Below are 17,936 nucleotides of genomic sequence, written 5' to 3'. Positions count from 1 at the left end.
AGGATGGCAGGATGTGTCAAAATCAAAGGTACTTGGGAAAGAACATCATTATAAATTACTCTTAAAGAAGTGTGAGGTATCTTTACATGTTTATAAATATAGATCACATATATATAAATACATAAGTGTGTGCCTACATGCATTTATACACACATACATATATATAGACAAAAATACACATGCATGTGAGTGCATTTTTCCCCACTGAGATGTTGATATTTGAACTTTTCAGAATCAAACAGAAAAAGGGACCAAGGAAACATTTATTCACAATAGCATCCAAGTAAACCATCAATGATTCCGTGTATAAATTGAAAAGATATCTTTGAATACTTTTTACTGTTCAAGACAGGTGGTAAATATGAACAACTGGAAACCAAAATTAGAATATACAGAAATCCACAGAAAAAGAAATGATTTCACCAAGAACTGCAAGCTTTCTCACAACCATTTTCCTAAGGTAACTTTAAGATTTAAATCTAAAAGACAGAAGTTATAAAAATGTATGAACTCACATTCAGTTTCAAAAGTGAAATTAAAAATACATTCTAAAGTGTAAATCAAAAACCATTAATTTATGCTAAAATTGCCTTTCTCTCTGAGAGTTTTTAAGCACTTAGCAAACTTTAGTTTAGCAGTCATGCTCTAATTTCAATTACGTGGAAATGAGTCTATCTTCATGGACATGAAAACAGAAGAATAAGAAATAAATGACTTATTGCAGTATAAACAGTACATCAGAAACTGTACAAATAAAGTGATTCACGCCCAGACATGTCATTGCTAAGAATTACTAAAAAACCAAGTTGTCTCCATGGACAGCTGGCTACAAGAGGCTGAGAGAGGAGTTGGGAAAAATCCTCCAGGATTCTGCTAATGAACAGAACTGCGAATGTTCTGCTCCCCCACCTTGACAGCAATACTCCTATTCTCTGCCTCTGGCAACACAAACACAAAATATTTTCTCCAGCTTCACCCACATTTGTCAAGGAAGAAAGAAACAACTACTACTGCTATCTACTTTAACTTGTCTGATCCTTCAATTTCTATTCAAGATTTCCTGGAAAATTCATGTACTTATTTCAGGCGTTTGATGGGATAGTGAATATGTATCAAAATAATTTCCTCTACTGAAATCACAGTAAAGACATTGTGAAATTTCTCCTTCTGGAAGGTAATAGTTCTTAAAAAAGGAAGACTTGCTATAGTACATGCACTGCTGAAAATATGGGTTTGGTTTCTATTTTCTAAAAGCATCAGTCTAGCCATTACCTATACATGCTTTTCCAGTATCATTTAAAATGCACACACACAAAAAAAAAATCAAAGACAAAAACTCTCCGACACATTGTAAATAAAATAAGACTGAGTCAACTGGTTCCTTTTTTTTTTTTAAGTAGTCAATTTGGCTGTACTTACCAGATTTTAAAATGTATATGACTCTTTTGACCCAGAAAATTTGGGATTCTGTCTAACAGAAACAATTGCAAAACTGCATAAGGACTTGTGTTTGAGAATGACCACAGCAACTTTATTTGTAATAGCAAAAAAAAAAAAAAAATTATAGACAGCATAAGCATTCGATGATAAGTGAATGACAAAAATTATAATAAACTTAAGCTGTGGAATAATGGGCATCTCTGAACACTTATAGCACAATCAAGATTTTTTTCTCTTAGGGATGCTGATTTTTTGAAGCAGAATCATATAGATTTCAAACAAAAATTTAACATTTTCTCTAGTTTTTCTGTTCCAAAAGATAAAGCAAAAATACAACTGCTGCCTCTAATCTTCCAACTCTTTTGTGCTATTATAGAATGGATAAGCCATTCTACTATTATATAAAAGAGGTGGGACACCATTGGGATACGGAATTTACAACAGAGAGTAAAAGCGAAGCCTTGAAAAAGTGACAAGCCAATTCAAGTTCCTATTATCAAAAGGGATTGAAATCCATCAATGCATTTTTTTTTTCTTTCTTTAACACTATGTTGTTTCTAGCTCTTCACACAAGGACGTGTATAGAACCAAAGAGTGGCAATTGTAGTACAAAAATAATGCATTTCTTAGTATGTGGCTGTTTTTATTACCACAAATTTGGTTATTTTATATGTCTCCAGTATGCTTTCACAATGTCTGATATTGCTATAAAATAAAATGCCAAAACAACTCATATATTTGTAATATCATGGTTTATATCATGGTTCTCAAAAACACATTTTCTGTCAACAGATCATCACAACATAATTCACAAAGAGATATTTGTAGTGGACTGAATGCTCCCCCTACCCCGCCAAATGTCCATGTCCTAATCCGCAGAACATGTGAAGGTGACTCATTGAGAAAGGGTCTTTGCTGATGTAATTAAGCTAAAGATCTTGTGAAGAGATCATCCTGGACTGTCAGTTTGGGCCCTAAATCCAGTGACAAGTGTCCTTACAAGAGACACACAAAGCAGAGACACATGGAGAAGAGAAGACACACAGAGACAGAGATCAGAGTGATACAGCCATAAGCCCAGGAACGCTAGCAGCCCAGGAATGCTAGAAAGGAAGAGACAAGGAACAGAATCTCCCCCAGAGCCCCTCCAGAACTGTGAGAGAATAACATTTCTGTTGTTTTCAGCTACCTAGGGTGTTTTTGGGAGGGTGTGGTAGTTTGCTACAAAAGCCCTAAGAAACTAATAAAACATTTTTTTCTTTTTCATTCCCCTTCCATTCTTTCAAAGACTGAATAATGACAATAATTACTCTCACTGAGCCCAGTCTATGTGATAATTTTTTAGTCTTCTTCTTAATCCTCCTAACAACATTATGAAGATGGCATTATTAATAATTTATATCATAGATGAAGAAACTGAGAACTAGAATTCAAACCCAACTCAGTCTGAATCCAGTTGATGCTCCCTCATTAAAAATACTAGGTAAGAATGAAGAGTATAAAGTAAATTAATCCTTCTTTTCTTGAATACACGTTTTCTTAGTCATCTAGTGTTGCTATTTAACAGAAATAATGCACGTGAACTGCTTTAACAAAGAGAAATTTATTCTCTCACAGTCTAGGTGGCTGGAAGTCCAAATTCAGGATGCCAGCTCCGGGGAAAGGCTTTCCCTCTCTGTGGGCTCTTGGGGAAGGTCCTTGTCAGCAATCTTCCTTGATTGAGGAGCTTCTCAACACAGGGACCCCAGGTTCAAAGGATGCGCTATTCTCCTGGTTCTTGTTTCTTGGTGGTATGAGGTCCCCACGTCTCTCTGTTTGCTTCTCTCTTTTATATCTCAAAAGAGACTGACTTAAAACACAACCTAATCTTGTAGATTGAGTCCTGCCTCGTTAACGTAACTGCCTCTAATTCTGCCTCACATCATACAGGCTGGATTTACAACACATAGGAAAATCACACCAGGTGACAAAATGGTGGACAATCACACAATACTGGGAATCATGGCCTACCCAACTTGACACACATTTTTGTAGGACACAATTCGATCCATAACACACATTTAAAAAGTTTCAGGAAGAAGGGAGAACAGGGAGATGGGAAGCAAGGTGGGAAGATATCTTCTACAGTACACAATTTTTTAAAAATTTCTGAACCATGTTAATGTATCATCTATTAAAAACATAAACAACTTAAAAGAAAATGAGCAGTTGCCTAGTGAATAAAAGCTTTAAAATCCACAAATGGATAGCATGTGAGCAATTAATGAAAACTTTACAAATATATGGGCAGAAGGAACAACTTTAATCATATAACTAAAATCCTATCAGATTTAGAATATGAAGAAATGTGTCAAGAAATTATTAGGTGACTGCTGTGATCTTCTGATTTTTTTTTTTTGTTGTTATTTAAATAAAACTCAACCCATTCCTACAATATGTCTTAACTCTCCCAGATATCTGCTCCACTCACAACTATCCACTTCACCGCTGATGAGGACCAGGCTTTTGTTTCATCGATTTTTCTGCCTATTTTTTCTTATTTTCAATTGCAATGATTTTGCTCTTACCTTTATTATTTCCTTCCTTCTGCTTGCTTTGAATTGAGTTTGATCATCCTTCTCCACTTTCTTAAAATGGAAGCTGAGATTTCTGAGTTAAGGCCTTTCTTCTTTTCTAATATACACATTTAATGCTACAGTTTTCCCTCTATGCACGGCTTTAGCTTGATCTCACACATTTCTATATGTTATATTTTCATTTCATTCAATTAGAAGGATTTTAAATTTCCCAGGAGACTTTATTTTTGACCTATATATAATTTAGAAGTATGCTAGTTAATTTCCAAATATGTTGGGATTCCTAACTATCTTTCTGTTATTGATTTCTTGTTTAATTCCAGTATGGTCTAGGAACATAATTGTATTATTTCTATTATTCTAAATTGTTAAGGATTGTCTTATGGCCCAGAAAAAATGGTCTATCTTGGATAATGTTTCATGTGCACTTGAGAAGAGGGTGTATTCCACTGTTACTGAGCGAAGTAGTTTATAAACAGCAATTTTGCCAACTTGGTTGATAGTGGTGTTTAGATTTTATATATTCTTACTGATGTTCTGTCTACTTGCTCTATCAAATACTGAAACAAGGCCATTTAAGTCTACAATAATAATTATAGGTTTGTCTTTTCCTTCTTTCAGTTTTGTCAGTTTTATTTATGTATTTTGAATCCTGTTATTAGGTGCATACATATTTAGGACTGTTGTGTCCTTGTAAATGATTGATTACTTTATCATTATGCAATGCCCCTCTTTATCCCTGATAGTATTCCTTACTCTAGAATCTGCTTTGTCTGATATTAATATAGCTTCTCAGCTTTCTTTTGGTTAGTATTTGCCTGGTATAATCCTTTTCCATCCTTTTACTTTCAATCCATCTATGTCCTTATATTTATAATGGGCTTCTTGTAGGCAGCATATAGTTAGGTCAGACAATAAATAAACAGAAAAATAGTGGAGAGCGATAAATACTATGATGAAAATAAAACAAGTTTATGTGTGTGAGAGAGATAGAGAGAGGAAACAGGACTTGTACATTTTTCTACTAAATTCCTTATTTGTCAGAATGCATACTTTTCCACCTAGCTCTGTGGTGCATGGAGGTAGATTTCATTGCCAGCTAGTAGAGGCAAATAATAATCTATCAAAACCATCATCAGGATGGTTCTACGTACTTTGCTTGGCCAACATTGGTGAATGAGACATGAGGAAAGTATAAGGGACCTCTGGGAAAGGGTTTCTCAATCTTTTGGAAAAAAAAAAGAAGAAGAAGTGCTATTGCTTCCTGTAGACATTGTTGTGAGGATGTGATGCAAAGAGCTGCTGCAACCATCTGTGCTCATAAGAGATTTAGCTGGAGGATGAGACATATATCAGAATGGCAGAGCAGAGGGATGGAAACAATGTTGGTCCTTGATAATACTGTCAATCTATTGAATTAACCCATGCCGGAGATGCTGGTTTTTTAAATTTATTTCTGAGTAAGATATAAAGTTCCTTACTATTAAAGTAGGTTGAACTGGGACTTTTGTTGTTGTGACTACTTGTAGCTAAAAGCATACCAAGGCGTTGTTATCAAAGATAATTCTTCTAATTCTTCCAAAAATACTTTTAAGAATACGATCTTCCTCTGATTCTTTAAGACATTGATGGCGTTTCCTTATATTATAATAACTTCTTATAGAATCTGAGTTGTTTTTACTTTAGTCATCTGTGACTGGGGAGAGGACTTCCTGGTCTAGTCTTCATCAAGAAAGAAGGCCTTCTTTACTTAGTTCTGCAACCCTCCCTCTCTCAAATGTCTTCCTAGAGGGCCAGTTAATAGGTTTCAAAGCTTATTTGTGGTACCTGGCATTCATCAAGTGAGTGTATGTCTGCTATACTAAAGTTTAATCATCTCTTACACTTGCTTTTTAAGATGATACTACCAAGTTACATGTATCTTGCAATTATTTTTAGAATTGAAGTACAGCATGAATTGCAGCAAACACCAGCATGTCCTGCTCCCAGTACTCTGCACATATTCCTTTTATCTGGGGCCCTTTTTCTTAAGTAACTATACATCTCAGTGTTCAACATACAAGTCTCTCCCTCAGACATTTTTCTCACTTCCTATCTGTTGTAGTTACTGATGTTTTATAATACAGCCAAAGAGTGTGCAGACATCAGGTGTCTCAAAAAACGTATTATGAAAGTTTTCCCAAGATAGTCATAAATTCTTATCATTTAGATGTTATTTCAGAAAATGGAGGCTATTTCCTTTCCTGGGTCATTTGCATTTAGAGTTAGAATTAGGTGAAGGAAGTACTTATGACATCTGATAGCTATTCTCAAGCCTACAATCCTAAAATGTGGTGCCTTTCACTGTAATCCCCTTGTCTAAGATGTTCAGCTATAGAAATACCAAAGAAATAGGATTCTTGTTGTTACGTTCCTCTTCCTAGAGTTCTTCCTTATTCACTCCTCTTTTCATTAAAAAGAATGGCTCTAATAATTTCAAAAAGAATAGGTAAATAAATAATTTTTTATCAAAATAGTGACTCAGTTTTTCATTATTATCAACTAGCATTTTATCAAATCTTTACAACTACCCAATATTCCAATAGAAGTTGGTGGTTCATCTTTCCCAGAAACACATAAAAACTCCAAAAGATAACTGAGTAGATTAGAGCAAACACCAATAAAATCTAGGTCAAAATTAATAACCTTCAAACAGCAGCTTCCACTGTGCATACCAACCATGAACAAGATGTTTTGATGAAGCCAAAAACAATTCAGGGCCTTTCGAGGACAATCCATCCCCATATTCTGATTTTTGCATGACTTTCCCTTCCCTTTACAGTACATTTACCTTCAAATGTAACTTATTTCACTACTTTAAATAGACTGTTTAAGTTGACAAACTGCTTCCTATAATTAATTTTTGATTGACTTGCCCTATTATGATTCACAGAAATGAGCAGTAAGAGACAAAAACTGGTTGGGGTGCAAAATGTGGTTAAGATACATTCACCTAGCCCAAACCCTGAAGTAACCAGGATTTTAACATTAGAAATCACAAGTGGAATTTAGAAAGAGCAGAACCAACAAATACATTGAGCCAAAGCATGTCATGCCAGCCATTACCCATCTTTCATTGGTGGACTGTGTGCAGCTATGATGCCAAACAGGTTTCAGCAGAGCATCTAGATGAAGACAGACCAGGAAGCAAGGCCTGGCGATCTACTTCCAAAAATCAGTCAGTAGTCAGTAAAAACCTTATGGATCACAATGGTTTGATTCACAATTGATCATGGGGATGGTGTCAGACCTGGTAGCATCTCTTTCCATTGTGCATGGGGTTGCCATGAGTTGAGGGCCAACTCCATGTCAACTAACAACAACAACATATGCTAACCAAGGATTTTCTCATAGGGATTCCACTTGTTTTTAGGATCCTTTACATGTACTTCTATGGAGCAGTGATGGCATATTTTCAAGCACGAGGGAAATGTTTTGGTCAAGGCTTGTTACAAGGTGGTTCCTCATTTTCTTTACTCTGAAGAGGAAATTGAACCAAAGGTGCATTTACAAAGAAGTTTTATAATGTACACATTTTGTTCCACAAATTCACTGATTCTTTGAAAAAGATTCTATGAGTATCCACTATGAGCTAAGGCATTAGGGAAGATAAACAAAAATAGGTTCTTACCTTTGAGGGTGTAGCCCTGTGTTAGGGACATAGTACAATGTTCTAAGTGCTACACGGTGATATATGGAACCTTTGGAATCTACAGAGGACAGGGCAGCTGATTTATTCTGGAGAATTAAGAAATGTTTTCTGACATTTGAAATAGAAAGGCCATTAAAGAGATATTTCTTTTAAGTTTTTGGAAGTAATTTGGCCTTTTTCTTTTTTCAGAAGGAATGTGCAAAACCTGGATAATGAATAAGAAAGATCGAAGAATTGATACCTTTAAATTAAGGTGTCGGTGGAGAATATCGAATATACTAGGGACTGCCAGAAGAACAAACAAATCTGCCTTGGAAGAAGTACAACCAGGATGCTCACTAGAAGCAAGGATGGCGAGACTTCATCTCACATACTTTGGACATTTTATTAGGAGGGACCAGTCTCTGAAGAAGGACGTCACGCTTGGTAAATAAAGTAGAGGGTCAGCGAAAAAGAGGAAGACCCTCAATGAGATGGACTGACAACAGTGGCTGCAACATTAGGCTCAAGCATAGCAACAATTGTGATGTTGGCAAAGGAACAGACAGTGTTTCATTCTATTGTACATAGGGTTGCTATGGCACCTAACAAGGACAACACATTTTTGAAATAGTACTTTTATATAATTTACTTTCCTAAACTTCTATATCTCATTACACTTGTAGGGTTTCAAAAAACAATTCTCATCACGGGGTATGTTCAACTAGTCATTATCGTACTTACTTATTCCCTTTCTACTTCCCTGACCTCTTTCCCCCATAAACTGGTCTGATTTGTTTTAAAAAAATATTTTGAGATAATTTTAGACTTACAGAAAAGTTACAAAAACAGTAGAGAGAGTTTCCATATATCTTTCCCCCAGCTGTCCCTAATGGTAACTTCTTACATAACCATAGTACAATTATTAAACCAAGAAATTCATATCGCTCAGTTAATATTGTTAACTAAATCATAGGCTTTAGTGAGATTTCCCCAGTATTTCCGTTAACACCTTTTATTTCTTACAGGATCTTACCTTTTTTTTGGTTTGCTTTCAATTTACTGAAAGAAGAGTTATTTGAGAGAGAAAAAGGATAGAAATTAGAACTGACAGCTTCTTAAATGAGACATTCATGCTTAAGACTCTTTTTTTTTATAACTGCCCCAGAGGGCCTTGAAATATTTAAGTGGTATAAACTGTGTTCAATGTGAATTTATATGTTTTCATCTTACATGTTATTCATTGTGTAACAAGTCCTTGGGTGGCACAAACGGTTAAGCCCTCGACTACTAGCCAAAAGATTGGCAATTCAAACCCACTCGGAGGTGCCTCTGAAGACAGGCCTGGTGATCTGTATTCAAAAGGTCACAGCATTAACAATCCTATGGAGCAATTTTACTCTGCACACGTGGGATCGCTACAAGTCAGAACTGACTCAACCACAACTAACAACAACAATAACTCATCATATAACCTTGGATGAAATGTGACACATAGTAGATGCACAAAATAGATTTTTCACAATTTCACTCTCTACTCTCCACTATTATTTTAAACCAGAGGTGGTTCCAAACCTGTGGATAGAAGACTCAGTCTATCTAGTGAGGTTTCAGAAGAGAGTAGCCTGTATAAGTAACCTGTTCTAGTCAGGGAGTAGTTGCTGCAGACTTCCATGCTGTGGCCCTTATCTGTTAGGAAAATGAGTCCCTCTATTGTCTCACATTGGAGCAAGAAGCAATTTGGCACAAGCACCTCTGTGCAACCTCATTACTTTTCAACATTATCTCTTTTCCAGTTAGCCAGCAGAGGCCAGGACGCTTTTCTGTAGACTATTCTCCCTTGGAAGGGCTTCACTGTAAACTGCATGAGGCAGTTAAACTGTAAAATGCTAGAAAACTACACCAGGCATGGAAATGCCTGGAATGACATGCCCCTGCTTACTTTGTCTTCTGCCCTCCTTTTCAGATTGGCAGCACTTGGATGGAATCACATTATATTTTCATTTATTCAGTAACGTGGAAGCTTGGATCTTGGAATAACAAATGTGCTTAACTGCCCATGGCACACCACAAGGAACATTATTTTGACATTTACATGAAAACTGGAAGTATAAATTGCTCTGGCACAAGGAGGATAGTCCATCTTTCCTAGAAGTTAACAGTAGACAACTCCAACAGAACTGGCCAGGGAGCCACTTTTTAATAATTCTCCACAGTCCTTGGCATTAGTCAAAAAATATCTTTTCTCATAGTGTCATTTCCAGCGTCAGTGTACTGCAAGGCAATTGTACCATTCGTAGTATATCAAGTTACTACAGATTTGGTTCATTAGCTAGAAAATAAAAAATTAATAGCTTCAATATTTGCTTCAGTAAAATAAGAATAAGCTTCAGTACATTAGCATTTCTACCACTTTCATACAACATTCACAGTGTCCAAATACTATGAAAATAATAATTCTGCTTTGCTTTGAAAAGAAAAGCATTTATAAGATTGTGGAATAATTGTTACCTATTTAGGAAGTTGTTGGAAGACCTAGTGCTCAGGAGATAATACATATGGTAACGTTTGTAAACTGAAAGAAGTATGCAAACATCAGGCATAAAAGCAATGCTTTAAATCTTTCATAGATCCTTGTACAAAAAAAAAAAATAAAATGTTTGCAAATATATATATTAGATCCAAAGGGCCTTGGAGGTAAAAATAGATGATAGGGTTTCATTAATTATATTTAAATAATACACTACCTGGCCAACCAACTAGAAGAGATCCTTATCTGTGCCCATTTCAAAGAAAGGTCATCCAACAGAATGTGGAAATTATCTACCAATATCATTAACATCTCATGCAAGTAAAATTTTTCTGAAGATAATTAAAAAACAATTGCAACAATATATCCACAGGGAACTGTCAGAAAGTCAAGCTGGACTCAGAAGAGGACTTGGAATAAGGGATGTCATTGCTGATGTCAGATGGATCTTGGCTGAAAACAGAGAATACCAGAAATATGTTTACCTGTGTTTTATTGACTACGCAAAGGCATTTGACTGTGTGGAACATAACAAATTATGCACAACATTGTAAAGAATTCCAGAAAACTTAATCATGCTCACATGGAACCTGTACATAGACCAAGAGGCAATTGTTAGAATATAACAAGGGGATAATACGTGCTTTAAAATAAGGGAAGGTGTGTGTAAGGTTTGTATCCTTTCACCATACTTATTCAATCTGTATGCTGAGCAAATAATATAAGAAGTTGGATTATGTGAAGAAGAACGTGGCTTCAGAATTGGAGGAACACTCATTAACAACCTGTGATATGCAGATAACACAACCTTGGTTGCTGAAAGCCAAGAAGACTTGAAGTGCTTGCTGATGAAGATTAAAGACTACAGCCTTCAGTGTGGATTATACCTCAACATAAAGGAAAATAAAAATCCTCACATCTGGACCAATAAGCAACCTCATGTTAAATGGAGAAAAGACTGAAGTTGTCAAGGATTTCATTTTGTTTGGATTCACAACCAATCCACATGGAAGCAGGAGTCGAGAAATCAAACGACATACTGCATTGGGAATATCTGCTGTAAAAGACCTCTTTAAAGCATTGAAAAGCAAAAATATCATTTTGAGGACTAAGATGCTCCTCATGTAAGCCATGGTATTTTCAACCAACTTCTATGCATGGGAAAGCTGGACAATGAATAAGGAAGATTGAAGAATTAATGCTTTTGAATTACAGTGTTGGCAAAGAATATTGAGTATACCATGGACTGCCAGAAGAATGAACAAGTCTGTCTTGGAAGAAATAGAGCCAGAGTGCTCCCTGGAAGCGAGGATGGTGAGACTTCATTACACGTACTTTGGACACGTCTCTGGAGAAGGGCATCATGCTTGGTACAGAGTCAGCAAAAAAGAGAAAGACCCTTAATGAGATGGACTGACACAGTGGCTACAACAATGGGCTCAAACATAGCAACAATTGTGAGGATGGCGCAGGACTGGGCAGTGTTTTGTTCTGTTGTACACAGGGTCACTATGAGTCAGAATCGACTCAACAGCATCTAACAACAACACTAGAAACACGTACACAAGATATAGAACCCCCAATCAATTTGGGGCTTGTTTTAATTTGACATACTATTTTAGAAATTTTATTTTTGTCTAATTTACTTGAGCCATCTAAAACCACTTGACATATCCATTTCCACAAAAGAAAATTTGAAATTTAATTCTTCAAACCCATTATAAATGTTTAAAGGTTTAAAATATTTTTTCTTGTTTTCATTTAATCTAAGAGTACCACAGAAGTCCAAAAGACCCTGGTTTAACGCTGTTCTGCTTTCTGTACTGCAAAGAGAACTTAGAATTATGAAGAATTTTTCAACCACTCAGTGTGCAAATAGGAGGCTGCCTCTTCAGATGTCTAGTATAGGCAAACTGTTTGGTTTCTCACTAAATTCTGGGTGTAATATTTTCTCATTAGATTGATTGTCAAGACCTTCATTTTATGTATAACAAGATAAAAATTGGAAACTAGTAGCATCTAATCGATTTCCTGATTTGCCCCACCATAACACTCAACGATTAGATTATTTGTTTCAAGGCTATTCACCATTCCAAATCTCCGCCTGTGAAGAAGCTAGCCTGGGGAGGTTGTTATGGTGACTCTGCCAGTGTTGAGGCCCCAGGCACAAGCCCATGGGCTCCGGTACCACTCCACACAACCAGTAATCAGCTTTTTTGAGCTTTGGTTCCTTGACTACAATAAAGGAAAGGAAGACATAAACTGTGAGTCATTTATTGATCTCCAATCAACTTTCAAGCATAAAGAAATAGTGAATATAACTCTTATTATTCTTAATCTTATTCTCAAGAATAAGTAGCTCTTATTAGAGAAAACTTCCATTGCTTGACCATAAAAAAAAAATTTTTTTTTTTATATAAGCTCAGGAAAAAGATAATTTCTTGTTAAAAAGCACTATTTTGAAGATTAATTAAAATAAAGCATTCCATAAGGTCACTTACCCTGCAAATTTTCTTTTCTCTTTAAAGACAAAGTACATATGCTTTCAGCGTCATTAATATGAAAACAAGAAAAAGAAATGATCATCCAAGATGAACTTTTGAATATAGCAGATTTTACCTGAAAGGAAGCTTTAATACAGATATATAGTTTGTGTGCTAATATTAACATATATGTTATCCAGGAGAGTCTACCCTTTAAATAATAGAGCATTTTAAAATAGTTCACTGAGCCTGCTATATTTAAGCATTACTTTTTCATAAAGTACAGCCCATGAAATAAATCTTACACTTAAATGTTTTGGTCACAGTTCATTATTGCTCAATAACTGAAATATATTGTCAACACATTCTCAATTTGATCTAAATTGGGAATCAAAAGATCTCATTTTTAAATTAGAATATTGCTTCTTATCACAACATTGTTAGAGTCTTTATTTAAATATTCCTTTACGACAGATTGAAACTGATTTCCCAGGACTTAGGTTAATAAGAGAGAGCTATATCCCAATGTATCACAGGTGTTTTTTACACTGTAGCCTTATTTCCAGTGATTGGCAACAGAAACCCACATTCATACTTGCCCAGGAACAGTCCCCCATGGATACACAGAAGAATTAAAAGCCTACTCCCCTTTGGACTTTGAAGTAACATTCTGCTCACTTCCTCATTTGGTAGCAAGTTTATCTAATTGAGTCTGACGTGTGACAGGGTAACAGTTCACACAAGTATTTAGCTTTCTGTCTATCTGTCTACTATCTGAAACTTCTCTGGAAATGCTCAGCGAGTTCTAGCTGTTCTAGCCCCAGCTTTTTGAGTCTTCTCAGTATCAATTGCCAAATATTTGATTGCACAAACCTTCAGATAAAATCAGCTCCTAGCCTTCAAGCTATACCAGATGACACCAGGTGGTGCAGTGGTGACCTGTCCCCAACAAGGTCTGCCTTAATCACAGATTCATGACTATAATAAATGTAGTTAGTCTTGAGTGGTAGGCAGAATAATAGTCCCCAAATATGTTCACATCCTAATACTTGGAATCTGTGAATATGTTAGATTGCACAATAAAGGGGAATTAAGATTGTTAATCAACTGACTTCAAGATAAGGAGAGTATCCTGGATTATACAGGTGAATTCAACATAATCACAAAATTCTTTTACTGTATTTTAATATTTTGAAAAACAGAGAAATAAAATACTCTTCTGTTTTTCAATTTAAGAGAAAGGAACAAACACTTCTGATCCAAAATATATTTTAAAAAATGTTTGTGTATACATATACACATGCACACATATATAAAAGTGTAAAAAACAAAAAACCAAACCCATTGTCGGTATTTAAATACATTGACTGTATTTAAACCCATTGCTGTTGAGTCGACCCTGACTCATAGTGACCCTATAGGACAGAGTAGAGCTGCCCCATAGGGTTTCCAAGAAGCAGCTGGTGGATTCAAACTGCTGACCTTTCGGTAGCAGCTGAGCTCTTAATCACTGCACCACCAGGGCTCTCTATGTAAGTGTATGTGTGGATATATGTATATACCCATACACATGTTTGTTTATATTTATAGCTACATCTACATATGTAATCTTTCAGCTTTGTACTGTGTCTGGCTAATTAAGGAATAAAGTAAAAAGATGAGAACAAAAAAAAAATCAGAGGTTGACAAAGCTACAGAGACAAGGAAAATGAAGACGATAAAAAAATATTTTGTGAACACACACATTCACATACACACTGACAGAAAGATGAATTCTCACAGAGACACACAGGGAGCTAAAGAATCAGAAGGAAGTGCACACAAAATGCATACAGAAATAGGTACCCTCGTGGCATAACTGGCACTCCCATCACGTGCCTTTTGGGGATATTCTTACTGAGCATGTCTGATACTACACTGGATTTTAACATTCTAAATCATTAACAGGGACGCTATACATTAGCAATTGCTCTACAGTCTGCCTTCTTCAGGTCTTCTCAGGCAATGCTGCCTTCCTCAGGACTTCTTAGCCTCAGAATTCAAGCCCCCTGAAGGCAGGTCAGCTTCCCCTGGTTCCTGAGAGAGAGGTAGTTGGGGCAAAAAGCACACAGTAGAGGTAATCACCTGAGAACTGAGATTCTTCCTGTGCACTTCAGGAGACTGTAGTGTGTCTGCCTGTCCCCCTACCCCCTTACCTGCCACCTGCTTGTAACTGTGTGGGCCTCATCCATGTAACTGGGCTTCTGCCATAGTTCCCTTGCTGGGTATGATCACCTGCCCTAAACCCCAGGGCAGGTAAGCTAGACAACCTATTAAGGGACAACTGTCTCTCCTTTGTACTGAAGCCAGTGGCTGGGTTCTGCCCTGAAACATGTAGCAAGCAAAGCCACATTACGTAGTGACCTGACATAGACTTCTGGTGCTGTTGTCCTTCAGCTGTATCGGACGGTCTGAATACACAGATGTTCTAGATCAATCCACAATTTTCTACTCCCTTTCAATAGTATAGTTTGTACTTTTGGACGCATTATTCAGGTCACTAGCCCAGCATTGTCTCCTTCCTTGTCAGTTTGCTTTTAAAAGAAATGGCAGAAAGTTCACATCACCTGGGGGCAGAAGCAAAGTTACTCTGCTTATAAACGGGAAGTCAGAAAAGAGCTGAATAAAAACCAGGTTTAAGCATATCTATTGCCTCATCCATACACAGCCCCCTGATTTAGCAAAGCCATTTGTCTATAAAGAGTGAATGTGGAAGGAGAACAAAGCCTTGGGAATTCTTCTTAAGGACCATATCTTGTACTTCTTTGTATCTCTAGGACGGCTGGCATTTAATGCTCGCAGGATTTAATGGTTAATGAAGTTACTCTCCTCATCATAATTGACAAAATATGGAAACCCATGAAGCAAGGCACAGGGTTAAATAAGATACTTCCTCTCCATTTTGAGAAGGTAAAGATAGATAAAGAGATAGCTATCATCAAGCCACCTCCAACTCACGGCAATCTTACGTACAACAGAACACAACGCTGCCCACTCCTGCATCATCCTCACAGTTGTCAGCATGTTCAAATCCATTGCTGCGGCTATTTCGCTGATATATCTTAGAGGGTCTCCCTAACCCTCACTGGCCCTCTACGTCAACAAACACGATGTCTCCCTCCAGTGAATGATCCCTCCAGATGACGTATCCAAACCAAGAAAGTCAGACAATATTCTGTTGTGATGCATAAGGGTTTCCTTAGCTAATTTCCAGAAGTAGGTCAATAAATCTTTCTTCCCAGTCTTTCTTAGTTTGGAAGCTCCCCTGAAACATGTCCATCCTGGGTGACACTGCTGGTATTTGAAATACCAGTGGTATAGCTTCCAGCATCACAGCAACACACGAGCCACCACAGTAAGACATACTGACAGACAGGTAGTTGTTGAGAAAGTTACACCATTTATAATCTAAGGCATCAACAGGAACTCCTGATCATCTTCGAGATAGGTCCACCCACGGTCACAGGAATGTTGCACATGAAGTTCATTTTATATCAGTAGAGTGCTTCCCAATTCATAAAGAACTTGTGCGTTAATCTTGTAGAACGAAGTCTCTTTCTGTTTAGGTGGTTTCTGTAAAAGTAGAGAGCATTATTTCCAGATAATGTGCTTCACTGAGCCTGCACTGAATTGTTCACGCAACAGCTGTAAATCAAGGTTGACTTTTTGAACCTAACTTTGCATAATTCAACAAGCTACTCGACAGCTTCTGCCTAAGCAGGCTCATGACTTATAAGAATCTGCAAAGCTAAATAACTACCCGTGACTGTCTCCAAATGATTAAATAACAAAAAGGTTTTTCATTAACAAATGAAGAATGAGTCACTTGCTGTCTGATTCTTCACTGATGAAGAAGTGACAGACAAGGTGCCATTTACAAAGAGGAACGTTATGAAATGTTTGAGTTGCGAATTTCTTCTAGTTCCCAATAAGAGAATGACCACAAAAGGAGGTGGTAAACGGGAAAAGATAACTGCTCTTAAATAGTAGTCTGTTAGGAGACAAATTCATCATAGCCTTGATAGCAGATTTAGTTTTAGCTCAGAAAAGTAATCAGTTCTGCAGCTAATGAGTATACCGCTCTTAATCACTTCATTATACTTAAGACTGAGAAGTGTGAATCAGAAACCCTGTTAAGTCAGTACACAGTTCCAAGGTGCTTCCACATGGTACAACAATAAAACTTCATCATTATGCTGAAATCTTTAACTTCCTTTGCTTCTGTGGGACAATTATTTGGAAAAATGGTAACCTGCTTTCCAACCAACCAGATTCCTTCCAGATTTCCTGCTTCTTTTACCTTATTCTATCAAGGTCATCCTCTTCTTTGTGGCATGGTCTTGGACAATAGAAAAACATTGGTTACCATCTTTTTTCCCAAACTGAGCTGCTCCAGGGATTGGCCCATCTTCAAGGCAGCCTGTACTAGGAAATTCATTACTTATACCAGTCATGCCAGCAAATGCTAATGATAATAGAAAAAAGGAGGAAGAAGATGTGAAGGAGGAAAGTATGCTTACTGAGTTCTTGCCATGTGTTAGACAATTTTTTCACGCAATTGTCGCACCAACCATATAGGTTGTTGTTGTTGTTAAGTGCCGTGGAGTTGGCTCCGACTCATATCAACCCTAGGTATAAGAGAATGAAACACTACCCGGTCCTGAGCCATCCTCACAATAGTAGGTATGTTTGAGCTCATTGTTGCAGTCAGTGTGTCATTTCATGTCATTGGAGGTCTTCTTCTTTTTTGCTGACCCTCTACTTTTCCAAGCATGATGTCATTCTCTAGGAATTGGTCCCTCCTTGCACTTGGTTGCTAACCAATATGTTGGAGGTTTGTCCACCTAGACGCACCTTGGAAGACAGACCTGGTGAAATGCTTCTGAAAAATCAGACATTGAAAATCCTATAGAGTGTATTTCTACTCTGACACACATGGGGTCACCATGAGTTGGAGACGAATCCATGGCAACTAAACCACATAGGTCTTGTTGTTGTTGTTAGGTGCTGTCAAGTTGATTCCAATTCATAGTGATCTATGTACAACAGAACAAAACACTGCCTGGTCCTGTACTATGCTCACAATCATTGTTATGCTTGAGCCCATTATTGCAGACACTGTGTCAATCCATCTTGTTGAGGGTCTTTCTCTTTTTTACTGACCCTCTACTTTACCAAGCATGATGTCCTTTTTCAGG

General features: G+C 36.9%; 1 protein-coding gene across 16 annotated transcripts in view; it reads right to left on the bottom strand.

The window, feature by feature from the left end:
* Positions 1-17,936, bottom strand: part of IMMP2L (inner mitochondrial membrane peptidase subunit 2) — a 1,024,913-nt gene that overhangs the window by 247,815 nt on the left and 759,162 nt on the right. Inside the window, exon 5 of one of the 16 annotated variants that reach the window (XM_064289812.1) lies at positions 1,573-16,311. The exons of the other annotated variants lie outside the window; for them this stretch is intronic. Coding sequence (XP_064145882.1) covers positions 16,233-16,311 — 79 coding nt within the window. The 3' untranslated portion in view covers positions 1,573-16,232. Of the gene's footprint in view, positions 1-1,572; positions 16,312-17,936 lie in introns of those variants that run through there. 16 annotated transcript variants of the gene reach the window in all.

Source organism: Loxodonta africana, chromosome 8 (assembly GCF_030014295.1).
Source record: "Loxodonta africana isolate mLoxAfr1 chromosome 8, mLoxAfr1.hap2, whole genome shotgun sequence".
NCBI lineage: Eukaryota > Metazoa > Chordata > Mammalia > Proboscidea > Elephantidae > Loxodonta > Loxodonta africana.
Note: the sequence above shows the minus strand (reverse complement) of the source record. Positions and strands in the feature narration are given on the sequence as shown.